Source organism: Trichoderma harzianum (genome assembly GCF_003025095.1).
Source record: "Trichoderma harzianum CBS 226.95 unplaced genomic scaffold M431scaffold_15, whole genome shotgun sequence".
Lineage (NCBI taxonomy): Eukaryota > Fungi > Ascomycota > Sordariomycetes > Hypocreales > Hypocreaceae > Trichoderma > Trichoderma harzianum.
In genome coordinates, this window is record NW_020209263.1 from 556815 (window position 1) to 583891 (window position 27077).

The following is a 27077-nucleotide window of genomic DNA, read 5'->3' on the forward strand; positions in this document are numbered from 1 at the left end:
GCTTTCTCGTTTTCTCTTCTTGCCTCTGATGCCTGACAACCTAAACATTCGGCCCCTCAACGGTTTCCATGTCCACTTTGGGTGTTCGTTGTTCGATGGTCGAGGTTTAACGGTGGTATTCTTCAAATCCGGAGGGTTCTGGCGGTAGTAAGAGAGTAATTTGCGAGCCTCTTCAATGAAGCCCATGTTTTGCGCATAAAAGCGTCCAAGCTGCTGATATTTCTTCAAGTCGCTCAATACCAGGCCGCCGGGAATATAAGGGCGACTGGCGATAGGCTTGCTGGATGTCATATTGGCTTCTTTGGTCGATGCTATACGTGTGAAATATATGATTGAAGAGAGTTGAAGGCATCATCATTCTCAACAGTCGGTTCGAATAATTTACTCGAGTGCGCGCTGCTGCTTTCAGCGCTTTTGACATGCTCGTCACTTTTCAATCACTCAAGCATGCTATGCATTGACCCGCCCAAAAATAAAAACTGAAATAACAGTCCCATAGACAATTCAATGAGCAATAATGCCACTCTATTGTCCAAAGGCTCAATTACTTTTTTTTTGGAATTACAATGGGCCAAGTGAGGGCGACGGTGTATTATCTTGATTCACCTACTACTCAGCAACTACCTTTCATTTAGCTACGTCGGCATTATGCGACTGGCTTCCTCAAGGTATACATCGGCGGACAGCTGCCAAGGTCTTCTTTCATATTTTGGACGTATGCAGATCATTTTCAAAATCTTTGGACTCTACTGGCAGCCGATCGGCCCAAAAGAAGAGGAGATTGTATCTTCATGACCCAGGGTGCATCACTTTTGGCCCACCTCACATTGCAGTTCCAATGCTCGAAATGCAAAATGCATCCATTCTAGTTTTGCTATGTTCCAACAGAAGCCGAATTAAGTTTTGATTGCGCTATGTAGCCCTATCTACTGTTTTACAAAGTACGCCTAGTGAAGTCATGAGATTCTTCCAGCTTTCCAGCATAATGGAGCAGCTACCCAAAAGCCACGCCCAGCCAGTAGTATGTCTTTAGGGAGAGAAGAATTGAGCACATCGTCACGCATATACTCGCAATAATAGTTCTACCCAAATCATTTCAACAGTAAACTTTCTCGAAACAATATATTCCACGGAGCTCCGACCATTCATCAGACAAATACACCCCTCCAAGATCAATACCTGTCTTGCCCATGTGGCGCAAGACAGCGCGTAAAACACAACGAGTGTCAATGCAACCAACTCTACAAGTAAACTCCTCCCCCAGACCACATCTTCATGAATATCCCAGAAATGTGTCATCAAATACTACTAGGTAGGAGAAGGTGTCAGATATCCACTGAGACGGCAATGCACGATTGCGGCAGCTTCTGAGTCTGCACATCCAATAGAAAGGTGACCGCTCTCACGGATGCCATCTCAGGGGAAATGTCATCCCCCAGGCCTTTCGCAGTCAATCATCAAATCGCCAGGTCTCGCCGACTCTTGTAGCCGATTCCCGGGCTCCCACTAGCGTTGGTTGCACCAAGGTCTGGTGATCAAATGTAAGAGAAGCGCGATGACCAAAACACAAAGCCGCATTAACAACAGCCGTGTCTCGTCTATATAAGACCAAAGCACCCAAAACATTTCAAGCCACACTAAGGGATTCAAAGTACAATCACTACAAAAAATAATATTCATTTTCAAGTCTTGAATTGTCTTTATATTCATCCATCTTCAGCGCTGAGCACTGATCATGTCGTACATATCTGCGTGTCTGACCTTGGGTCTCCGTATCTCATCCCCTGCACTTTCCCCTGTGACACTGCGTAAATGAAAACAACCCTCTAGAGCCCCATCACTAAAACAAAAATATAAAACAAGAGTAACATGGAAGAGAAGAGTGTGGTCCTGGGTAATACACCATGAGTAACCGCAATTAGATACAACTTTTATAAAACAAAATATGGATTCGTCCTCTCCCTAGATGAAAGGCTGTGTGTAATGCATGCACTTTCTTCAGTCTATGTCACCAATCAACGCCAATAGATGGATAGGGCAGCTTTTTGCTGTCCGGATATCTCATGCGCAAAAAAAAAATAAAAAGCAAAAAAGAGAGGAGAAAGATTCTAGTTGTTCTTGGCCAGACTCTGAAGCTTGACAAGCTCCGCATAGTGGCCGTCCTTCTTCATCAACTCGGCATGAGTACCAGCTTCGACTATGCGGCCCTGGTTGAAGACGTAGATGACATCTGCCTTTTGGATTGTGCTGAGACGGTGAGCCACGGCAATGGTGGTACGGCCCTTGGCAGCCTTGTCCAAGGCGGCCTGCACAACGTGCTCAGATTCAGAATCCAAAGCAGAAGTCGCTTCATCAAGAAGAAGGATCTTGGGGTGACGAATAAGAGCTCGGGCAATGGCAATACGTTGTTTCTGACCACCAGACAACAGAGCTCCCTTGCTACCGACAATGGTGTTAAATCCTTCGGGCAAGGACATGATGAATTCATAGATGTTAGCCTCGCGACAAGCCAATTCCACGGCTTCGTCTGTGACATCTGGGTCCGCAGTTCCAAGCAGGATGTTCTCCTTGATAGTTCCCTGATATAACGTCGGCTCTTGGCTAACCAGAGCAATGTGTGACCGGTATTCGTTCAGGTTGAGCGTGCTGATTTCTTTGCCATCAATGTATACACCGCCAGTCAATGGGTCGTAGAATCGTTCCAAGAGGGCAATTGTAGTACTCTTGCCGCAGCCAGAGGCACCAACCAGGGCAACATACTGTCCAGGCTGGACGGTCAAGTTCAATCCTCGCAGAACTGGCTGCTCCGGGCGAGTTGGGTAACGGAAGTGAACATCGCGGAATTCAAGGCTTCCCTCGACCTCGGGCAACGGCTGGCCTTGCTCTGACCAGGTGTCAATAGTGGGCTGACGATCGAACAAGACCTTCAGCTCCCTAGCGGCGTGATGAGCCTTGCCCATGTCGGGGGCGAAGGAGAAAATAGAACCAGCCGACTGGGCACCGAAAACGACAGCCATGAAGCAGAGGAAGAACTGGAAAAGGTTGTATTCGCCCTTTCCAATCAGTGTACCACCATACCAGAAGCCCAATGCAAAGACCAAAAAGTTCAACGATTGCGAGGCAGCATACAACAAACTGGATTTCAGCACCGACCTGAGACTGCGTCGTTGCTGCTCAACGAGTGAATCGTGGTACAGCTTCAAGACGTCTTCTTCACGAGTAAGGGCAGCAACAGTCCGAATAGCAGAGATAGCCTCAGAAGCAAAAGTGGCCGAGGCAGCATAAGCAGCCTTGGAGCGACGCTGGAAGTGAGCAAGCAGCCAGAAGCGGAAAAATCCGCATCCCAGCAAGATGGGAATACAGGCAGTGCAAACGAGCGAGAGCTTCCATCCGATCGAAACCGACAGAACGATAGCAACGATGAGAGTTGTAGACATCATGAGCAACGTACCGAGAGTGGCACCGCTAAGGCCAGCAACATGGGTTGTTTCGGTGGAGAGGAATGACGTCAAAGCACCAGCGGTATTCTCATCCCTGTCAAAGAAAGCAACATCCTGGCGCAGCATGGCGCGGAAAGCACGGTCTCGGACGCGGTGGACAAGGCGTTCGGAGCAGATGGCGAATAGGACACCCTGGGTTGCAAAGGCAAAGAACTGAACAAAGGCGAGCATCAAGTACATGGCGCTCCAAAAGTCGGAGTCTTTCTTGATGTGGTGGGCGTTCGCTGGGGTGACGGGCTGCGAGAGAGTGACGATTTGCTTGGCGAAGAAGACTGCAGAGGTTGGGTTACCGCCACCGCAAATGGTAGAGAAGAAGAGGCCGACCAGCATCAGCTTCCACTCGGGGGCGTTGAAGGCAGCGATGACCTTGATAAGAGTCCACAGGCTGTACTTCTGTTCCTCCTCTTGCTTGCGCTTCTGAAGGGCAATACTCGAGGCCGACTTTTGTGTAGCAGATCGATCCAGTTTAGCGGCGATGTCATCATCAGGGTCAACTGTGTACTCCTCCTTGTTGGTGGTCATCTTGCGGATAAGCATCTCCTCCTTCTCGGAGATCTCCTCTTCCTCTTCGGTGTTTTCCTGAGTGACAGCAATCTTCTGGGCCGAAACAAGGTTGTAGTAGGCACCTTGCTTCTCAAGGAGCTCATCGTGGGTACCTTGCTCAACAATGCTACCTTGGGACATGACAACGATGTTGTGGGCATCCTTGATAGTGGACAACCTGTGGGCAATGGTAATTGTGGTTCGGCCCTGAGAGGCAGCTTCCAAGGCAGCTTGGACAACGCCTTCAGACTTGGTATCGAGAGCAGATGTAGCTTCGTCCAGCAGTAGAATCTTTGGGTTTGACACGACGGCACGAGCAATTGCGATACGTTGTTTCTGGCCACCAGACAAAAGGAAGCCGCGTTCACCAACGTTGGTCCCGTAACCTTCAGGGAGGGCAGAAATGAAGTCGTGAGCGTTGGCCTTGGCAGCCGCGGCCATGACGAGCTCGCGCTGCTTCTCCTCAGTCGCATGTTCGTGCTCCGTTCCGATCAAGCCATGGCGAATATTGTGATAGATGGTCGTTCCGAAGAGAGTGGGTTCCTGGCTAACAAGGGCCATTTGCTGACGCAGCCATTTCAGGTTGAGGGTGCTAATGTCATGGCCGTCCAAGTAAACGGTTCCTCCGACAGGATCGTAAAATCGTTCAACGAGACCAACAATAGTACTCTTACCAGATCCGGAAGCACCAACCAAAGCAGTAGTTTTGCCAGCAGGGATCTCGAGCGACACGCCATTCATAACCTTGACTTCGGGTCGAGAGGGATAAATATGCTCGACGTTTTCCAAACGAATGTTGCCCTTGAAGTCAGCGAGCTTCTCACCCTTGTCATCTGAAGGATCGAGCGGAGAGATTCGATCGATGGTGTTGAAGATCTTGGCAGCTGCAGCAAGAGCAGTGGTGAAAGCCTGGATGTTGGGGGTGACGTTGCCGAGTTGGAAAGCACCAATCATGACGGACATCATAATGGTCAGGATCTTGGACAGTGGGACAATTCCTTCAATGATGAATTTGCTGCCCTGCCAGAAGGCCAGACCGTAATTCAGAAACAGAATAAGCATCATACCGGCGATCATGACGCCCATAGCAGACTTGACCCGAACTCCGTAGTACTGAGCCTTTCCGAGGTGCTTATCATACTGCTTGGCAAGGCGATCTTGGGTTCCAAAGGCAATAGCATTCCGAACTGAGCTGAGAACTTCATCAGCCAAGCTGCCGCCCTGAGCGAACGCTTCGAGGGAAGCCTTGTTGTTCTTGAGCATAAGACGGCCACCAGTGCCAACATTAAGAAGTAATGCGAACACAGTGGATGAGAGAATAAGAGTCAACTTCCAGTAATTGACAAAGCCGATGATGAATGCAGTGAAGAAAGTAGCCAGAGCCGCGAGGGTAAGGGAAACCTTTTCCGAAATACCATCCTGGATGAGGTTGGTATCAGCCGTAATACGTGTGGTGACTTCACCGGCACCGATCTTATCGAAATAACCAATGTTTTGGCGCATGCAACTCTGTAGGTAGTGTTCGCGGATCTTGGCAGCGATATGCTCACCAGTGTAAATGAAACCAACGGTGCAGATGTAGGTGACGACGAAGTCTCCAATGGCCAGGTAGACGAAGTAGAGGACGAAGTGGCTCATTTCATTGATGAACTGGTCGTAGGTCATGCTACCGCCGCTGTAAAAGTATGACTGGAAGGTATTTTGGAGTCTACCAAAGATGATGGTCATCATGGGAATGGCAGCACCAGAAGCAATGGCACAGAAGGATGACACGAAGATGATGGCAAGATCAGTGCGGGAGGCATATCGATAGACGGCCTTGATTCCGGCCTTGATCTCCGGGGTATAGACCTGACGCTTCAGGATCTCAGCCTGGTTGGCGGGCAGATGAGCGTAAAGCTCATCGATGTCGTCCGACTTGGGAGGGGGAGGAGCAGGCGGCTTGGAGTCGACCTTTGTCAGGTCGATGTCCGCCTCCTTGCCATGTCTCGATGAAAGCGTGGCATCGACATCTGAAGAAGCGCTGTGGCTAGAGGTCGGGACTGATTGCGCGCCCATGGGCGACTTTTCCGATATGTCGGCGGTCATCGTCTCAATTGCCGCGCCTGCCACAGGCGGGTAGACGGAGAAATGGCGGCTATTCGAAGGAGAGGCCAATTATGCCAGTTCGAGATATGCAGTTCGATGCAGTCGAGGATCGGGACCTCGCTCTACCGACCGGGGGGGACGAGATGAGCAGCGCGTCACTCCAGCAAACGAGAGTGAGTCGATGTTGCGCTACAAGATCAAACGAGATGCGAAAAAAGGAAACAAGACAAAACAGCTGCGCCCCTGCGGTTGCTGCAAGGGTGATGCCTTGATTTATAGACGAAAGCCTTTGGAAATAGAAAAGATGAAAGCAAAGGCCAACGTGGCGAGGCGCCTAAAGATATAGCGAAGCTCGGATCCAGAAAGCACGGAGGCAGCAACGACCTAGCATATAAGAAGGCATCGATTCGGCACGGCCCCACCCAGCAAGTGAATAATGAAGCAGAGCCGGAAAGAGCCAAAGCCGGTGCCTGCTGCACTACAACGACATGCACGTTTCCTGGCCGCGACTTGCAGTTGCGTTTACTGCCCAAACAGCCTTAGCGCCTTCGCACAGAGTACGAAATTCCTGGTCCGTTTTCCCTGGTGCGTGCATCGATGCTCGTACAGATAAGGTAGGTACACGTACAAACCCCGTAACTGGGAGAGAATGCCACGCATTCCAGGATGCATGCGCTCGGGGATGAGAAGAAAAAAGTCCTTAGGCTACTCCGAGCTGGGATACGGGATTGGGCTGGACCCGACGAACCTAGCGCTGGCGAGATTGAAGGCCGCTATTTCGCACTAGAGGCTGGAAATAGGAGGGAAACATGCAACTCCACCGCGCTGGTACGATACGATACGATCCATTGCAGGTATGGATGTTTCTCGCTTATTGAGGGGAACAGCACCAGGCATACCACTGTAGGCGCCGCATCACGGAGGAGAGTCGTTCAACCTGTTTCTCCTTTGCGCAACAGTCTCTTTTCTCTGTCCGCCTTTTGCCTATCTGCAGGGCCTCGTGGCCAGGGCTGGACAAGGGATTCGGAGTTGTTTGAATGCCCTTGCGTGTACGAAGTACGAAGTGCGTACTAGGTATGTACCGGTACAGAACAAAAGTACGAGTACTTCTGGTAATACGTGTAATTCATTTGCCCAGGCAGCTTCATTGAAATCAGCGGTTGTCTCCCCGGCCAATTAATTGAACGACTAGGCCGAGTCCACCAACGCAACCCGGCTAGCTGTTGCGGGCGACAGTGGGGGAGAGGCGCCATGAGGACTAGAGAGGCCTTGTACAGCTTCAGATGAAGATGAGACGAAACCTGGCGAAAGAGATTAATGTTGTAGAGTGAATACATACGGCATTCGTAGGCGGCTCTTCGACCACGTCATGTCTCATGCTACTGGGCCATGTTTGAGAGTACTACGCACTCTCAACGGCGATCGACTGCAAATGCAAGTAAGACACCATACAGATTACTTGTATTCGTAGCGACGGCGCCTGCTGTGGCCCGTATCTTGTCTCCAGTTCTCGCCGCGCGAGTGCGAGTACGCGTATCTCGCTCACCACTTGCGAGATTCGAGGCATCTTGCCGACACAAGTACAGCAACGTTGATACGTGCTTAGAACAAAAGGTAGCACCCGTGAAACCAGTGTCTTGCCATGATTGATTAGATTTTGCGAAGTACAACATGTCGCTGTATGTTTCTTACTCGCTAGGTCCATACATTCACCTCTTCACCTATCCTCTTACCACCACATACCTACCTGAACACCTTGTATGTAGATACGATTACCTTATCTCCGCCGGGGTCGGCAAGTCTACTTTTATGCAGTAATATTACGCATCTCATGCTGTTTGCACAAATCGCCCCGGCACAGCCCGCATCCGTCCCTGCGGTTGTGCGCAAAGAGGTACTGGTACATAGATACCTCGAACACAAACAAAGCACCAACCGCGAGGACGTCATCCCCCTGGCGACGATCAATTCAATCTCACGTCAACCCATTTCTTCTAGATGTGTAGAAAATCAACAAAAATAATAATAGGATACCATTATTTTCTCATTATCAATTTTCCTTGAATTCTGTCCCCCTTATTAGTTGACTCATCACTCTAGTGTGCCACCAACGTTTGCTCCTGCTACTAACAACTATGGAGCAATGTTTGCGGCAATGACTCCTCGCTTTGTTTTGCGCATCCTTCGAGCTTTCACCGGGACGCTACCCGACTCCGAATCCCGTAGACGCCACGGTTTAACGTGGTGGCGCTTCTCGAAGGGCTTTTCTCCGTAGCTGAAGCAGGGGCCCTTGCCAACATTGAAAACATATCCATTGGTATCCCCGCGCCGCCACTTTAACTAGCAGAGCCCCTACTTTGCGGTAAGGCTTGCGGTAAGGCGTAAGCTTTGAAACCCGACCCGACGGCGGGCTGGTACATGCTTACTGATGCCATGTGCTTTTTAGACGCTGCAAAACACGTTTTTGACGTTCCATCTAGATGTGGCCAAGAGGACATGCATAATATAGCTCTTTCTATTGTCTGCCCTTCAGAAAGTGAAAAAGACATGTTTATCCGCTGCATCTGCCCTTTATGAGGAATTGTCAGCTGACGTCAGTACTCAAAGGTAGATTTGCGACGTCTCGCACTCCAGAACATGGCCGAAATCCAGACCGCCAGCACGAATAGGAGGGGCGCCATCCCTTACTTCAAGGTTACTATGCGGTGGATGATAGGGGAGTCAAACTGGCAAAAAGCTTGTTTATGTGCGGCGCCCGGGGAGCGAAATATGATATATATTCTCCGACCACCGAGTATTGTTTACGTTGGTCTCGCATTTATTTCCCGTTGCAAGGAACTATTGACTTCTATGGAGCAGAGCACAATATTTGATACAATGTATAGATGAATAATTCCTGTGAAGAAATTAAATAACATTGATCATTAAAGAAGAACTACCGTTTACTTCGTGCTTCATTTGCTTCGCTTTGATCAACTAAGTTTAATTTCTCCCGAGATATAATCAATCATTGCTTTGCAGGTGCTAATAATACCTTCAGCTTCGTTTGCTTTTCGTTTTCAGCAAACAGCTTAGTGCCATGGCCCCTGCCATGCGAACCCGAATCCCGACGGCATAACCCCGTTACTCATCTAAACTGCTGAATCCCGACATTACCAAACAGCTAGCAGCAGAAAGCCAATCTAGCGATAGCCATGCGCGCTGCAAGGATGGTGTGAAAATTATGTTTAAACTGCTGTATCATCAGCGTGGATCAATCCTTCGGTCGGGGTGCTTGTACAGTCCGGCTGTCGCGCGGATTGGTGTAACGGCAGCATATCGTACTTCGTACTTCGTAAGTGGCAATAGCTTGTCATCCTTCTCCTCAGGATGACTCAACATAGCTGTAAAGGTAATCCCCCCAAAATGTGCTTCTCTTTTATCTGTCCGTTCGTATTCCCCTCTTGAGTTTGTTTACATATTCAGACGGACAACTTGTGCTGGATGAGTAGAACGCAGAATAGGCATCAACTCATGATTTAGAAGACGGTCCATGTAATAATACCCGATGTCTCAACCTCGCCGCTAGCTCAGGGTGAATACGACCGAATACGCCCCTTGCTCTCTGTATATTGATTGGCGGCGGTCGTCCCGTTTACGGCCCCATCCGGGCTCTTAGCATTACCGACATCCGGAACACCTACCCGAAGTTCACAGCAGCGAGGTAAGTGTGCTTCAGCAGCCATCTCAGGATGGGACGGTTCGTCAGTCGTAGTTTGAATCTTTCAAGAATGCTGGAGACACCAATACCCGGCATCCAAATTGGAATCAATGGTTTCGTGGTCTAGTTGGTCATGACATTTCGTTAACAACATCTGTTGACACCACCGAAAAGGTCCCCGGTTCGAGCCCGGGCGAGATCATTCTTTTTTTCTCAACGTAGAATCTGAAACACTTTTTACATAATAAATCACATTCTCTGCTTTTTTATTTTATTTTTGATATTATTTTCATCACGGGAATTCGGAGATCACGCGTGGGGTACAGTCAAGACTGCTTCGTAAAACTGCTCGACTCGTTGGCCGACGTCAGATTACTCAAACAGCATACCTAAGGTAGGTACTTTTCGGTCTCTGCAGGCACTTGAAGGAGTGCAAAACTACCTAGAATGAGAATATAGGGGTCAGTGAATTTTGTCGTTAGGCAAAAGGCGTAAACAAGGCGTTTGAAATCTATCATATCTGATGAAGAAGCATCACGCCCCCCTGAGTCGGACGAGATTACACTGTCACCAACACTTTGAATTCGCCGCTCGAGTAGAAACACGGAGTTCGGGGAGTTGAAAGATGCCTGACTAGTCTACGATGACGGTGGAAAGAATTCGGCGTCTGAGGGATGTTGTTACGTGGGATATTCCATTCGTTACATTGTTGCCTGACCCCCCTTTATTTCCGGCACTCGCAAATTTTGATGCCTGAAATTGTGTTCCTCTGGTACCAATATCGAAAATGCTACCTAATTCGTTTTACTAGCAAAAACAGAGGAAGACAAATCAAGTATCGGAGTTATGTTAACAACCGAGTGCGTATTGCCGAGCAAATCACAGCTACATAAAGTATGCTTACGGTCTTACCTCCAGGACTTCCAATAATCGCGGTCGATTCACCCAGTTTGTGAAGAGGGGGCACATCCCACTCGCTCGGCATGTAGAGGGATTACATCATGATATTTTAGATCAGAACAAGAGAGCCTAAATTCGAGTGCATATCAAAGGACAGATGTAAAAGCAGAGTGCAGTGTCATCTCACTCAATGCGGCCGATCTGACCACAATGCCATCACTGAGTCATAGGCCGAGGCAGGAGTATGACAATGGCCTGTCAAGCTACGTGGGATGACATAAGTCTTTGACTCGAAGGTTCAAGTCGAGGCCTTGCATCCCACCCTCATGCTCTCGTCCCTCATGTTGATATCTAGTGATAGTCTGTACAAGTTCCCGTAATCAGATCCTCATCTCTTATACTTGCCGTCAAATGACCTCCATCAGCTGTGACTGAAGCTCCCCGCCAACAGATATCCAAAAATACATGTACCTGCCTGCACCGAAAAGACTTCTACCTCTCTAGTATCTATGAAATTGTCGGCACATTATTTTGTTCCGTGTGGATATACACCTACTTTCCTATATGATGTATTCGCTGACAACGTGGTACGATGAGTAGTGTCGCCATCCGTCGCAGATGCTGCAGGCTGACGTACGCCTTTCTATAAAGCAATAGATCTCAAATTTGATATACACGACTTAGCTCATCATGAGTCGTCATTTTTCAATTATTTGAGAACTACAAAAGTATGCTGGGCCGACAGATATAAGGATGTTCATGACGCATCAGACTGTTCAGCGTAAAGGAGCAAACAGATAGATATAAACCGCAGTTAGCCATAGAAACGCATGCGCCAAAAATACAATCCTGCTGGTAAAAGAAAAAGGACAATATGATGTGATCTTTCGGTGTGTGTTGCTGTAAATATATACCTATATTTCCAAAGAAGCACTGTCGCGTAGTAGAGTCCGTAGATCCTAGGGTAGCAATTTACTCAGGCGAAGCGACAACAAGAAAACTTGACCGAAGGCAATCTAAATACCTTGGCGTAAAGTACAATGAATAGATAGACAAAGAATAAGATGAGCTTTTTGAGATGATATGGTTAATTTATTATGCATTGTGAGATTCGGTATTGGCTAGAGTTGCATTCTTTGCGCATAACATTTCACGCGGCCATAAAGAGCTATAAAACGATAACGAGGGGTTATAAGTGAAGTTGCTGCAGTGCGAATGTTCATTTTGTTCAGAATGGTCAAGGCCCAAAAATTAACTTCTGAACAAGTTTATACTAATGGCTGAATAGTATAGTGTAGTGTTTACCGTCCTGATGCGCGGCGATGCGGCGGTGCCATGATTGATGGATCAGCCCTACGGTGCCTGGAGATCTTGGAGATGGCTTCAGTCCTATATTTCCCAATTGGGATGTCGGACCAATGACCGGGGCCAAAAGCGGCGTTGGACGAGGGGGCCGCAGCTACTGGCTGCTGGGTGACACAGCCTGATGCCACAATGGAGGATTTCAGCTGGGCTCATCTGGCTACATGTGTCTTTACTAGACTATAATCTCACTCTGTCCATCACCTAGTTCGCATAGTTGAGTTGCTTTCTATGTATTTTCTTCGGAGCGCGTGAGCTTTAAAAGCTAAGCATCAATATGACTGACCTTTGCGATTCGACGTCATTTTTGCCATCTCCGCAGTTGCTCTTGATAAGCTCGCCCGCCCTTGCAAAGCATACGCCCCACCCCACTAAAATTCTCGCCCTTGGGAACTAGCCATAGCGCAATTCTTTCCTCGTGAACGTGAACGGCCATTGCCATGAACTTCACTTTTTAGGATCCTCATTTTCTTCTGCCCTATTCATCGCGATAAGATCAAACTACCTGGCGCTCTGTCGCCTATCTTTAATGTCGCCCCAACGCGTATGAGAGCACTCTACTCTGCCGCTGGCAAGCTCCGGCGAGCTCCAGTAGCGAGCTTCGTTCGGCTTGCTCGCCACCGAGGACGTCGCATTGCGTGGGAAGCGCAGTCGCGATGGCTCGCTGATGTTGTACAAAGGGATGAAGCCAAGGATGCCAAGTCTCTAGCTTGTAAGATGCTTGCGACACTCCCTGCGTATGAGATTTTGATATCGGTAGCTGATATTGCAATAACAGTGTCTTCCTCTTCGCGATACAATGAAGTTGGTGTGCAGCAACTCAGCGACCACATCTTCCCTCAGATATTTCCTGGGGGTTCCAGACCACCGCCTGAGGAGCTAGTAAGGCTGTCAAGAGATCATTTGAAACGACACGACCTTTATGGAAAGAACACGGATACCTCTGAACCTGTCGCTTTCGACTTGCCTGAACTCAAGGGCAAGACCCTCGACGAACATTTTCACAAGCTTGGAATCGATTGCGCCGAACCATACTTGCGGTTTGCCAAAGAATTCGCGTGTGCGAATGTTCCTCTCAAGCCGAAACAATGGGTGCACCAAAGCGGGTGGACCAAATATCACTCTGATGGGACACCACCGGAGTCGGTAGAATCCCCCGATGAAGAGATGCTGTGCTTTGACACAGAAGTCATGTATAAAAATCACCACTTTGCAGTAATGGCTTGCGCAGTCAGCCCCACGGCCTGGTACTCTTGGCTATCTCCTTGGCTACTCGGCGAGACAGACAACGAGCGACAGCTAATACCGATAGGCGACCCAGCTAAGGACCGTATCATCGTGGGACACAATGTTGGTTATGACAGAGCAAGAATATTGGAAGAGTACAATCTCAAGCAAACTAGAACTGGATTCCTAGATACCATGTCACTGCACGTTGCTGTTAACGGTATGTGCTCACGACAACGCCCGACCTGGCAGAGGTTCAAGAAAAATCGAGAGATGCGAGAAAGAGTGGCTAGCCAAGATCCCGATCACGGCATGGTCGAGCTTTTGAGCAATCCTAGCATACACGAAGAAGAGGAGCTGTGGGTCGAAAGAAGCTCAGTCAACTCACTGCGGGATGTCGCCAAATTCCATCTCAACGTCACCATCGACAAAAGCAAACGGGATGACTTTGCTGAGACTGACCGCGAGGTCATACTGAAACAGTTGGACCAACTTTTGGAATACTGCGCTGCAGATGTGTCTACCACTCACAGAGTATATCAAATCGTTCTTCCCAGCTTCTTGAACGTTTGCCCACATCCGGTTAGTTTCGCTGCCCTGAGGCACTTGTCATCCGTTATTCTGCCGGTTAACGAGACTTGGGAGCAATACATCGCTAATGCCGATGCGCTATACAATAACCTCCTTGAATCGGTCCAGAAGAGATTGGAGGATTTGGCAAAGAAAGCCAAGGAACTGAAGGACAGCCCCGAGATTTGGGGAAACGATCCCTGGATGATGCAACTGGACTGGTCGGTACAGGAGGCTAGAATGGTCAAAGGCAAACGCAAGGGTGATCCACCAGTACGCGATGCAAGACAAAAGATGGCGGGGGAGCCGAAATGGTATAGGGATCTCTATCCCAGTAAAAACGCCCCTATAAACCTGACGGTGCGAAGTCGCATCGCCCCTTTGCTATTGAAGCTGGCTTGGGATGGGCATCCGTTATTCTGGTCTAACAAATATGGCTGGGTGTTTCGAGTCAGCCCAACCGATGTACCCGGTTACATCGCAAAGAAGATGCCAGAGTGTGTCTTTGATGACTCTGACCCTGCCTTGCGCGCCGATTGGGGGCACTCATACTTTAAGCTCCCTCATAAAGATGGTCCCACCGCTCGCTGCTCGAATCCTATGGCAAAAGGATATCTCAACTATTTTGAAAACGGAACCTTATCATCAGAGTACGAGTATGCTAAAGAGGCACTGGAAATGAACGCCTCTTGTTCCTACTGGATAAGCGCGCGCGATAGGATAAGGTCCCAAATGGTTGTCTACGAAAACGACATACTCGCCACTGAAGAGGGTAAAGCCATGGAGGCTGGAGAAAAGCGCCAGGGCTTTATTTTACCCCAAGTTATTCCCATGGGTACAATCACTCGGCGAGCAGTTGAGAAAACCTGGCTCACGGCAAGCAATGCCAAGAAGAACCGTGTTGGGTCTGAGTTAAAGTCGATGGTTAAAGCTCCCGATGGCTACTGCTTTGTGGGTGCCGATGTAGACTCGGAGGAACTGTGGATTGCTAGCTTGATGGGCGATGCGACATTCAAAATCCACGGCGGAAATGCAATCGGTTTCATGACGCTTGAGGGGACAAAAGCTGCAGGCACTGACCTGCATTCGCGGACAGCGGCGATCTTGGGTATCACTAGAAATGACGCGAAGGTCTTCAACTACGGGCGTATTTACGGAGCTGGGCTGAACTTTGCTGCTACTCTCCTACGACAATTTAATCCTGCGCTCAGTGAAAGCGAGACAATGACGATTGCTCAGAGACTGTATGCCAACACGAAAGGCACCAAGACGATCCGCAGGGTCATAAACCAGCACAAATTCTGGAGAGGTGGAACGGAGTCGTTTGTATTCAATAAACTGGAAGAGTTTGCGGAACAGGATTGGGCCCGAACACCGGTGTTGGGAGCCGGTATCACACAAGCACTTATGAGCCGCTTTGTGAGCAAGGGTGGCTACCTGCCTTCCCGCATCAACTGGGCCATTCAATCCTCGGGCGTTGATTATCTCCACCTGTTAATTGTGTCCATGGATTACTTGATTCGCCGGTTCAACCTCGATGCCCGATTGGCCATCACAGTCCATGATGAAATTCGGTATCTGGTAAAGAACGAGGATAAATACCGGGCTGCACTTGCACTCCAGGTAGCGAATATCTGGACGCGCGCCATGTTCGCGCAACAAGTGGGAATAAACGACCTTCCCCAGTCCTGCGCTTTCTTCTCTGCAGTTGACATTGATCACGTTTTGCGCAAAGAAGTCAACATGGACTGCGTCACTCCAAGCCACAAAACTCCGATTCCTCATGGTGAAAGCTTGGATATCCAGACTCTCCTGGACAAGGGCGCTGAGGCGATGCTCGACCCGTCCGTCGTTCCGGATCCCAAGTTTGCTCCAAAGTTGGATGGTATAGCGTATACGCCGCGTACTCCGATAATGCAAACGCTTCAAGAATCGGGGCAGAATAACATTTCGTTTATCAAAGCTCAGATTGTAAACGATGATCAGGAGTTGCAGGATATTGTCAATAATTTGCGCAAGGCTACAACGCCGAAGTCTACGACGCCGAAGTCTACAACATCAAGATCTACAACACCAAAGTATAAAGCGCAAATGCCTCGAGCACCGCGGCCTGAGGATGTGCCTCGTCATAACGCAACCGATGCAGAAATTGCAGAAATGTGGTGCACATGGGTGAATGAGCCCGTCACGGGCTCGTACAGAAGAAGCTACAATCATCAGAACGGGGGTCACGGTATTAAGAGTGGCATGCCTTTGCATTAAGTTCCGAAGCACATCACCCAAATGTTAACCGTCACACCTGGGCCATTCCAGTAAAGTACAAGATGAGTTTGTTCGGCGATGTACAACAGTATGGGGCTACACATGGAGTTCTTTTCTGTTTTTATTGGATTATATGAATAAGAGTTATGGATATTGTGGCTTGGAGTTGGTTATGTATGAGCAACGATATAATCTTTCGGGAGGCGCGCGGTCATGGATTTATGGTAAAAGGCTGTTCATGTATTATATATCTGCGGTTACGAATGTACGAGTAGAAGATGAGAGTATATGCGCACATGTATTGTCAAGGATGCACTGCACCAGTTCTGATGGACTTTATCTACTTTGTTCTGCCAAATGAATTGATAAGAGGATAATACTTGCACGGTCGTTTACTGAGACATTGTCTAGAGAGTTACATCGAAGCAAGTTGTACAGTAGATCCCTTGTGCAGCTGTATTCCAAGATCTGACGTGCATAGGTGGATTTGTATGTAGTTCATCGGGCAGCTTAGTAGATTGTATGGGGCTGTCAAATCTAGCAGCTTAAGCCCCACTACTAGAACTCACGCGAGCCATAATGGCTTTCGACATCTCTAGCCAATCACAGCCGGTGTATTTTTTTTTTCTTTTCCATTTGCTTGTGACGTAGCTCCGAGGCCGGGGCTCTGTGCAGTGAGTCGAATTGAAGCCATCGCCAGCATCAGCGTGCACTCTTGCCTTTTCGCTGTTGACGCTCAATCGCCTGCGACGGCCTCCTTGGAATCATCAATTCCATTCCAAGGCTACAGCTATCGATCATGACTGCACTTGTGAGTTTTTCTACCAATCATTGGCGCTTTATCCCATACAGACGTCTCGTCAAAGTCTCGAAGAAATTTGACTGACTCTGGAGTTTCTTCAGCGGAGAGCCATCGCTTTCAATGCCTCCGCCCTTGCGGTGCGGCAGGCTCGAACCTCAATCACACGCTCACGATTGCTGTTGGCATCTGGCGCCCAGTTCCGTAACTACACTTTATCCAGTCCCCGACGGCAACAGGCCTTCCAGTCGCAAATCGATAGCACTCCCAGATCATCTGTCCTCCAGTCCTCTCTGGGCGCCGCCCCGGCCAATCCACAGACACTTACCGAGAAGATTGTGCAACTTCACGCAGATGGCCTTCTCGAAGGGAAAAAAGTCAGGGCTGGAGATTATATCACGTTGCGGTTGGTCGATACCTTGTCAGGATACCAAGAAGTCAAGCTAAACACTCTGCAAAAGGCCTCATAAGAGCATGACACACGACAATTCTTGGCCTGTGATTACCAAGTAAGAACACTTGAATGAGTCGTTGTAATGGTATGATAACTAAGCTGTGTAGGTATATGGAAATGGGTGCCACCTCGGTCAAGGATAATCGCCAGGTCGTCATGACGTACGCTGTCTTGCCTCCAATTGAACCCGTATTCATCGTCTAATCGCTCGCAGGCTTGATCACGACGTGCAGAACACCTCTGAACAAAATCTACGCAAATACCGCCTGATCGAAGAGTTTGCCAACACACATGGCATCGACTTTTGTATGCTAGCACTACCGGGGCTTTTTCCCATCCCAAAGATATTTGAAGCGTATGGAACTGACTTGATAGATCCCGCAAAACACGGTATTGGGCACCAAATTATGATTGAAGAAGGCTATGCCTGGCCAGGAACCGTCAGTGGTCAGTTAACTCAAAATCCGGATCGTCCTCTGCCTATTTCTAATACCATTTTTAGTTGCTAGTGATAGTCACTCGAACATGTACGGTGGTGTAGGATGTCTTGGCACAGCCATCGTCCGCTCAGACGCTGCCAGTGTCCTGGCAACCTCGACGGTGTTCTGGCAGATTCCCCCAACTGTGAAGATAACTTTCACGGGTGTCCTGCCTCCGGGAGTCACAGGCAAAGACACGATTATAGCCCTATGCGGTTTGCTTAATAAAGATGACGTGCTCAACATGTGCGTCGAGTTCACTGGGTCTGAGCAGACGCTGGCAAGCATTCCGATTTCCGAACGCTTGACAATCGCCAACATGACTACTGAATGGGGAGCGCTATCAGGTCCGACTCTCTTCTCCCGCAACTTTTGCCGAGTTACTAACATGTATGCGTAGGACTATTCCCTGTTGATGACAAGCTCATCTCATGGTACCGCGCCAGGGCAACACTCGCAGCCATGTCTAACAGTCCTACCAAGGACCGGATCAATCACGAGCGGATTGATAAGCTCTTGGAGAACCCTATGGTTGCTGATCCGGGTGCTAAATATGCCAAGGAATTCTATTTCAACCTGTAAGAACCCTTGTTTCATCCAAAGTGGTCACTCTAACAAGGCCACAGATCCACCCTCTCGCCCTTTGTTGCTGGTCCCAACTCTGTCAAGGTTGCCAACCCTGTTAAGAATCTCGAGGCTCAGGATATAGCTGTAGACAAGGCGTATCTTCTGAGTTGCACCAACGGTCGAAGTGAGGATTTCGCTGCTGCTGCTCGTGTATTCAGGGAGGCTGGTAAGGACGGCAAGCCTGCCAAGGTTCATCCTCGCGTCAAGTTCTATCTTGCGCCTGCATCTGTGGCTGAACAGAAGATGGCGGAAGATGCGGGAGACTGGCAGATTCTCGAACAATCTGGGGCCCAGCTACTCCCGGCTGGGTGTGGTCCTTGCATAGGCCTAGTAAGTTACATTCGTGGCAGGTGCTATATGTTCTAGGGTTCAGTGCTAATACAAATTACAGGGCACCGTATGTGACAGATACTACATGTTCTAGAGATTTGTGTTCAGCGCTGATCATTGATATAGGGCTTACTTGAGGAAGGCCAAGTGGGCATTTCCGCGAGCAACAGAAACTATAAAGGGCGCATGGGTAATTCGAGTCTGTGGATCCAACTTTTTATACGATGCTAATTGTGTTGTCTCCAGGAAGTCCCAAGGCGCTGTGTTATCTCGCCAGCCCCGAGGTCGTCGCAGCCAGTGCTATTCAGGGTAAGATTGCCAGCCCTGGCTGGTACCAAAAGCCCGAGGGCGTGGAGAAAGTAGTCTTTGGTGAGGGCAGCGGTGACTTTGCTGCCGACAAAGCTCGCGCCGTTGGAGATGCCTTTGACAAGATCCTTGGTGAGATGGAGAGCTTGATTGGCGCTGCTGAAGGCGCTGCTGAAGGCGCTGCTGAAGGCGCTGCTGAAGGCGCTGCTGAAGGCGCTGCTGAAGGCGCTGCTGAAGAATCGGCAAGCTTAGCGGCTACTGAAGAAGAGACGTTGACTACTGTCGTCCCGGGCTTCCCCGAGAAGATTGAAGGCGAAATTGTTTTCTGTGAGTGATCTTTCCATGCGTTAACGGAATTACTTACTAACTGAAGTAGGTGATAATGACAACATCAACACTGATGGCATCTACCCCGGGAAATACACCTACCAGGATGGCTTGACCCCAGAGCAAATGGCCAAGGTGTGCATGGAGAACTACGATACCGAGTTTGGCAACATTATTAAGCCAAATGATGTTCTTGTCACCGGATTTAACTTTGGCTGTGGAAGCTCCCGAGAGCAAGCAGCAACATCTATCCTAGCCAAGCAGATTCCTCTCGTGGTTGCAGGTAGCTTCGGAAACATTTTCAGCCGCAATAGTGAGTTTTCCATGAGGCTCTCTAGCCTTTCCTCGTAATGTCAAATAACTAATGGAAAAACTTCCAGGCATCAACAACGCTCTTCTTGGAATTGAAATCCCGAAGCTGATTGAGAGGCTCCGTGAAGCGTACAAGGATGACGCGGCGAAGCCCCTGACTCGCCGTACGGGCTGGAAGCTGCTGTGGGACGTCCGCCGATCCAAAGTCACCATTACGGAGCAAGATGGCTCCTCCTGGGAGCAAAAAGTTGGAGAGATGCCTCCTAGCGTTCAGGAAATCGTTGCCAAGGGAGGTGTGGTGAAGTGGGTGCAGTCAAAGATGCAGGCTTAAAGTGTGTGGCTGGTGTTGAGGAGAGTTATGTGTAGTTTATATCCCTGTGTATTATTTCATGTTGACGGATAAAAACGGCGCTTGGCATTTTCATGACGACGTTTGGCTAGATATGTAGTTTGCATACCAGATACCTAAAGATGCAGAACGGCATGTAGGTAGAAACATGTACTTGCATATAGAGCGAACAGTTCATGCAGTAGATTATCCATGACTTTCACTGCACCATGCTCCCTACGGCGCGACTGATACTATGACTGGAAAATGTATCCATGATAGAAACCGCGAAGTGGGAGGAGCCAAGCCTGAATGCTGTGGGGGATGCTTTTTAGACTTTGTCATCTCAACAATGGCATTTTACCCGAGATGCGGCTCAACTACGCATCCCGCACTCCAAATTAGGAAAATGACAAAAACTGTGACAGGGGTTGATTCGCCGCTCACCGTTCACCGAAAATCCAATATAGAGCTGCTGCTGATGCCACATAAAAAAAGAGAAAAGCAAAAAGAAACACCAAAAACATACAACAGCCGGTGTTCGCTGATGGTCACCCACTCAACTACTAATCTGCCGGTTAGTGGCTTGTCTATGGGGGAGCAGACGGGACCCCGAATTTTCCACTACCTATGGTCGTATGTGCTGGATATTCTACTGCGACAACTTATAACCATTAGGAGCAGCGTGTGGGCATGCGGTTGGAGCTTTATACAGTGTGATGTTAAGATGAACCTACAAAGGATTGTAAGAGGAAGCCTGTTATAAGAGAATTGAGCATACAAACTTATAACTGCGAGCTGAGTAAGGTGATCCCTACCCATCTACCTGAGAAATTACAGCCCGGCTAGAGAGTTGATTGTGAGAACGGCTGCACGTTAGATGAGGAGAGCACATAGCGGTGCAGTGTCTATTTTGTTCCTTTACTCCTACAGAAGGAGACAGGTGCTTTAGTACCACCCAAAGAGATATCCATTCATGCTCGTTGCGGAGTGTTGGCTGGGAATACTGGTGTATGTCACGGCGTTATCGAGAAACTTCTATAAGAGTGAACGCTACTCGTGGCGCCTGGCTAATAGTATGTGTGTGAAATTGCGCAAGCAGTTTCTTGCAGATGCTATTTGCCCAAGACGCCCGGTATGTAAAGGGAGTGCAGAGCGGATAGTGGGTGGGAGGCAGGGAGGTTAAGACGATATCATCGACGACGAAGATTTAGCACCACGCGATTGGAGAAGCTGTACAATGGCCTCATTCCGTTTCACGCTCGCGGCATACGATAGCGGCGTTCGGCCATCTTTATCAGCCGCCTCAATCTGTGCGCCCCGGTCAAGCAGCAGCCGTACAACGTCCTTATCCCCAGACTCCGCGGCATATGATAGCAGCGTCCGGCCATCTTTATCAGCTGCCTCAGTTTGCGCGCCCCGGTTAAGCAGCAGCCGCACAATAGCCTCACTCCCCTTCCCTTCCACGGCGTACGATAACGGCGTACGGCCGTATTTATCGGCCGTCTCAACCTGCGCGCCCCAGTTAAGCAGCAGCCGCACAATAGCCTCACTCTCGCCCAACCACGCGGCATATAATAGCGGCGTTCGGCCATCTTTATCAGCCGCCTCAGTTTGCGCGCCCCGGTCAAGCAGCAGCCGTACAACGTCCTTATCCCCAGACTCCGCGGCATATGATAGCGGCGTTCGGCCATCTTTATCAGCCGCCTTAATCTGTGTGCCCCAGTCAAGCAGCAGCCGTACAATAGCCTCATTTCCCTTCCCTTCCACGGCGTACGATAACGGCGTACGGCCGTTTTTATCGGCTGCGTCAATCTGCGCGCCTCGGTCAAGCAGCAGCCGCACAATAGGTACACTCTCGCCTAACCACGCGGCATATAATAGCGGCGTCCAGCCGTATTTATCGGCTGCCTCAGTTTGCGCGTCCCGGTCAAGCAGCAGCCGTACAATAGCCTCATTTCTATTCCCTTCCACGGCGTACGATAACGGCGTCCGGCCGTCTTTATCGGCTGCCTCAGTTTGCGCGCCTCGGTCAAGCAGCAGCCGTACAATGGCCTCATTCTTGCCATTTGCGGCATATAATAGCGGCGTCCGGCCGTCTTTATCGGCTGCCTCGATATGTGAACCGCAGGAGAGCAGCGCCCGTAAACAAGCTTCACTACCACTAGACGCCGCATAACTCAAAGGAGTACGGCCCCTCCGCTCATCTGGTGCATCACTTGCTGGTGTCATGAACCCGAGCAAGTGTGTTAAGAGTAATAGATTGCCGTGCTCTGCGGCGTAATGAAGCACAGTCGTAATTTTTGGAATCGAGAACCCTTTATGGTAATCGTTTTGATCAATGATCTTGTCCAAAGCATTGCAATGAGGCTGGAGTGCCTTGTATACCTCTTCATGGCCATTTCTCAAAGCAGCCAAAAGAGGGTATCCGTACCTCTCTCCTTTCGGATGAGCATCAAATCCGTTGTTAACTGCAGATCGGACAAGAGACGGTAGGTTGTGCTCAGCCAGGATGTAAACTAAAGAAGCCTTGGCTGTGTAACGTTGAACTTCATACCGTTGAAACAAGTTGTACAAATGGAGCCAGCGCTTTAATGCGAAGTTCTTCAGGAATGTAAGCTGAGAAATATCATCCTCGGCAGCATTGGCATGATGAAGAACATGTCGTGTCGCGTAATCAAGAAATGGGAACTCTTTTGAAACCCGAGTACGTAACTCTTTTGCCTGCTCTGACGATGCGTTAGGCAGAGGCTCGCCCTGGGGTACTCTTTCGGAAATGTCAATGTTGCAATAAGTATCACAGCATTGTTTCAATCGATCGTGGCTGTAGCTTTTAAAGCTCGCTGCGTGATTGGGCCATAACTGGCGAATCCCGTTGTCCTTGATGAGAAAATCGCGAACCGATTCATGAATAAATTGTACAGTTCGCGCCTTCGACTTGACAAGTTCGGCAAGGCCTTTCGAAGAGCTAAGAAGATACAACTCCATGGCTGCAGGGGTAGTCGATTCTCGATCGTACCTAACCAAGTTCTCAGGGCTTGGGTCTAGTCCTGATACGAGGGCAAAGTAGTACTCCTCACACGTCAAGGGTCTTGCTGCATATAAGATCCACTGGATGCAAAGTAACAGATCGTCCATATTATGATTGTCACGGCAAAGTATATCCTTGAAAAGGTTACTAAGCCCATCGGGCAGCTCCTTTAGTCGCTGCTTTACTGCAAATATGCGACCATCGCGGAACTCTCTGTTAAGTATGTCAACGACGAGCACCACCCACAGGAAAACTCCTGATGCTCTCTCTAAGATTTCGGCAGAGACCTCCTGAGACGCCTTGCTGTTGCCGGCTCGTAACTTGCTTCGGACATATTTCTCAAGGTCTTCGCCATGGCCTGGCTGGTCCTCTAAGGTGAGCTTCAATCCGTTGCGTATGTCGATATGAGGATAGTGGCGACTGGAAAAACAGATGTACATTTTCGTTTGGCTTTCGGCAGCTTGGTCTCCAAGGTTTTCGAAATACTCGACCATATTCTCAACCTCAGATATATCACATTCATCAAGAGCATCGATGAAGCAGATGATCTGTCGCTGGCCAAGTTTGGTAGCCGCATGGGTGAAAAGAGCCTGGAGCGTTTCGATATCCCAGGTAGCCTGGTTGTGCCTGGCTTGGAAGATGTGGTCTGAATCGTGTAGGACGTCCGGGAATTTTTGAATGACTTGAAAAAGCAGAGATCGATACATTCCTTCTGTTGACTTTTCCAGCTGAACGCCTCGGGCGTTGAAGAAAAAAGAAATGACGTTTGCGTCGGCTGTTGCTTTCCACTTGTTCTTCGCGTAGGTGTAGGAAAACTTCATCAATGTTGACTTCCCAGCGCCGGGCTTTCCATTGATCCACAGGAATCCATGATGACTGGCAAAATGGATGGGTTCGAGCCACTCGACGTACTTTGAGTGGCCGAGCAGCCATTGGCAAGTTTTGGAATGTTGAGTCTTGATTGTTGCATGGCGCGAGTCGATTTGCTCAAACGTTAATGAGTTCAACACTGCCTCCACTCGACTCTGGAGTAATGTTGGGTCTGCAAGGAGATCAGCTAAAAGTCGAACATTAGAAGTTCCAGTACGTACTTGTTGTAGGATATGTCGTTTCAGTATCCCTTCGTTGCTGTGTAGGTATGACAGATAGGAGTTCCTTGGCGTATGCAGCAGCGACAGCAGCGGAATACCTCTGCCAGGCCTTGTTCTTGTGAGAATCTGAGTAGTCGCAAATGCCGCGAACCACAAGGCAAGAAAAATCATGCAGCCCTGCAGCCTCCATCTCAAAGCAGATGATGCCAAGTTCCTCCGCCATCTTAGCACGAGTTTCGCCATCCTTGACGACCTGGTTGCCGGATGCAATTTTGCCATAGTGGATTCTGGGTTTCGCGGTCTCCCGATGAGGTCGTTCTAGAACCTCCGATAAGCTACAGCGCTCACAGCTGTCCATCTCTTGTGTATGCTTGTATGCGTGACGGAACAGTCGATCTGGCAAGCTAGGTCGGGCGTATGAGGTCATTTGCTCGTTTCGGTCGAGCATATCCAAGAGGATGCTGGGAATTTTGCTGGGCGCGCTTTCGTAATCTGCTTGTAGTTTGGACACAGCCGTCATGATCGTGTGAGGCGGTGTCGTGGTGCGGCCTGTTCGCTGAAACTGGCCGTCGGGCAAGACCTTGCCTAAGTCATACTGAATCACTTCATTCCCGACTACAACATCTCCTAATCGTATGTCGATCCCGCTGTCGGGCACTCCACCACCAATTCCAACCATCAATCGAATGGTGATGGAGGAGTAGCTTCGACTCATATTGCTGGCCACTGTAGCGGCGTTGTTTGTGCCGTATTGGCTCGCTGGAAGGCATGCGATAACAACATTATGCTCACCAACGCGGCCAAAAGTGTAAGTATTGGGATCGCCTTCCTTGCGGGGCAAGGGGGCGTGAATGCTGTCTAGTATGGCTTCTGCCGCTGCCATCTCGATGGGGAGAGCGCAAACCCAGCCAACGGTGTAGTCGCAATAGCCAAGGCTTTGCCAGTCGCCATTGTTCGATTGGTGTCGTTTCGAGCGGATCGACAATGCACCATCATCTTCTCGAGTTCTCTTTCTGCTCTCGGGAGCCTCCATGATCCGCCGCTTTCATCAGGCAGGGCAAACTCAGGTCTCAGCTTATAAAGTATGTGCAGCAGAAGAGGTGAACTTCGGAGCAAGGGGCGAGAAAAATTAAGAACGATTTTGAGTCGCAAGTCAGGCTGGCGGCTGGAGCCTGGTATTTGAGACATCGTGATTCGTTGTTTTGCCGCCGCAGGCGTTCAGCTGCTTGCAGGCTGTGCTGAAATTATGCCTTGCTAGATGCAACATGTCTACCCGATAGAAAACACGCTGGGCCTTCTGACGCTTGGATTTATTTGCGGCTTGAGAAGACCGTTGCTCGGCCCGCTAATGACAGTATCCTCAGATGCGAATATTCACCAAACTCCACCGCGCTTTTTGTTCCCATTGCGAAAAGAGGATCCCATGCCAACAAGGCCCGCAGATTTTAGATCAGATGCAGGGGCTTCCCAGCGCTTAGAGAGATCGTTCTGGCTCCTTACTCTGAAAAGCTGGAGGGCAGAATGCGAACAGCGATCGCTATTGTCAGGGCGGCAAGTGGATTAAGTTGTTGAGAAATAGAAATCTATTTCTTCTGGTCCAGAGGAAGCTATCTAGAAAAAAGGAAAAAGAAGGAAACAAACACGAAGACACCGTCTTCAGTGACAGACGGCCAACGGGGCAGTCGCGGCTTGCATTAGCAGGAGGATCACGCGCGTCCACGTGATTCTCACCATAAGGTAAACTTAGACTATGCTAGCGCGCTGGCTGGATCAATTTACTCCCACCTCAGCCCACATAGTTGGAGATAATCTATCCACAGCATATCAACTCTTGTTGTGTTAATATATCCCACATGCATGTTGCGGGAGCCTTTGAGTCCTCTTGCTATTTCCCCCTCACTTCTGGATTGGATGAGAGGGCGCCTCTTTTATGATTAAGCCCTTGTTAAGAGCTGGTATGCTGGGTTCCAGGTCAATATTGGCTCACTCCTCGTTCATAAGTCTCAAGAAATAGCGACCTTGATCTCTAATTCCAGAGGCATCAGTTGCTGAAAATGGCCACCCATAAACACGAAGCATGCACTTAACGTGATCTCGTATAGAGATAGTCGTGTGTGCTCAACCTGAGCGGTGGTTGGCCTGATTTCCATGGAAGACACCTATAACAAAAAAAGCAAAACATACAACAGCCGGTGTTCGCTGATGGTCACCCACTCAACTACTAATCTGCCTCTCATTAGCTTGACTCTGGGAGAGCGGACGGGATCCCGTATATTCTAATGGATATGGTCGTATGTGCTTGATCTCAGGGGTAGTTGGCCTCAAGTTAGTTGCCACAGAAGGCATCCACAATAAAAAAATAAAAACATACAACAGCCGGTGTTCGCTAATGGTCACCCACTTAACTACTAATCTGCCGGTTAGAGGCTTGTCTATGGGGGAGCAGACGGGACCCCGAATTCTCCTCTACCTATGGTCGTATGTGCTAGTGGAAGCTTAGTCCAGGATCATATGCGTATACTTCGACAAGGCTGTCACTATTGGGCATGATACAGATTGACTTGAGCTCGAGACGACATCGAGATGTTTAATGCGTCGATGACTTAACAGTGGAGAGGGCTGCCCAAAGTCAGGGTCGTATATTCGTGGTGGTGGCTGCTGAAGTTAGTTTTTAGCCCAAAGAAGCCACCGGGCCTAATTGTTCAAAATGCTTCGTGATACTTTCTTTTTAATTGGGGCAAGAGAGTGATGCTTTGAGCAATTCAAAACTATTTAATCTCTCAGTTCGTTCTTTCTTCCCTTGAATTCTGGTATGCCAGAGAATATCATCTCTAGTCTGTC

The 27077-nt window shown here is 49.2% G+C and overlaps 6 protein-coding genes and 1 non-coding gene across 7 annotated transcripts; 5 read left to right on the forward strand and 2 right to left on the reverse strand.

Annotated features, from left to right (window-relative positions):
* Positions 1-2108: 2108 nt before the first annotated feature.
* Positions 2109-6131, reverse strand: M431DRAFT_499629 (hypothetical protein; the record flags this gene model as incomplete). The annotated part of the gene is made up of 1 exon (XM_024917818.1): positions 2109-6131. One exon carries the CDS (start codon positions 6129-6131, stop codon positions 2109-2111), a length of 4023 nt encoding a protein of 1340 aa, XP_024769862.1.
* A 3812-nt stretch (positions 6132-9943) lies between these two features.
* M431DRAFT_t173 lies at positions 9944-10033 on the forward strand. Its single transcript has one exon. It is a non-coding gene; the product is annotated as a tRNA-Val (tRNA).
* Positions 10034-12639: 2606 nt separating this feature from the next.
* M431DRAFT_95744 (hypothetical protein) lies at positions 12640-16152 on the forward strand (the record flags this gene model as incomplete). The annotated part of the gene is made up of 2 exons (XM_024924737.1): positions 12640-12805; positions 12872-16152. The coding sequence occupies 2 exons, from the start codon at positions 12640-12642 to the stop codon at positions 16150-16152; spliced, it is 3447 nt and encodes a 1148-aa protein (XP_024769863.1).
* A 653-nt stretch (positions 16153-16805) lies between these two features.
* Positions 16806-20330, forward strand: M431DRAFT_512398 (hypothetical protein). Its single transcript, XM_024919829.1, has 14 exons — positions 16806-16963; positions 17056-17357; positions 17413-17460; positions 17513-17566; positions 17620-17711; positions 17781-17852; positions 17908-18231; positions 18285-18462; positions 18511-18841; positions 18903-18908; positions 18968-19031; positions 19088-19474; positions 19524-19787; positions 19855-20330. The coding sequence occupies exons 1-14, from the start codon at positions 16952-16954 to the stop codon at positions 20115-20117; spliced, it is 2397 nt and encodes a 798-aa protein (XP_024769864.1). The 5' UTR covers positions 16806-16951; the 3' UTR covers positions 20118-20330.
* A 280-nt stretch (positions 20331-20610) lies between these two features.
* Positions 20611-20784, forward strand: M431DRAFT_60574 (hypothetical protein; the record flags this gene model as incomplete). Its single annotated transcript, XM_024921566.1, has 1 exon — positions 20611-20784. A coding segment is annotated over one exon (174 nt), but the record flags the coding sequence as incomplete, so codon positions are not given.
* A 512-nt stretch (positions 20785-21296) lies between these two features.
* On the reverse strand, positions 21297-25269 carry M431DRAFT_95674 (hypothetical protein; the record flags this gene model as incomplete). Its single annotated transcript, XM_024924728.1, has 4 exons — positions 21297-21872; positions 22089-24187; positions 24237-24554; positions 24621-25269. The coding sequence occupies 4 exons, from the start codon at positions 25267-25269 to the stop codon at positions 21297-21299; spliced, it is 3642 nt and encodes a 1213-aa protein (XP_024769866.1).
* A 1172-nt stretch (positions 25270-26441) lies between these two features.
* On the forward strand, positions 26442-27029 carry M431DRAFT_262711 (hypothetical protein). The gene has a single exon (XM_024913880.1). The coding sequence runs from the start codon at positions 26530-26532 to the stop codon at positions 26734-26736; it is 207 nt and encodes a 68-aa protein (XP_024769867.1). The 5' UTR covers positions 26442-26529; the 3' UTR covers positions 26737-27029.
* Positions 27030-27077: the final 48 nt, after the last annotated feature.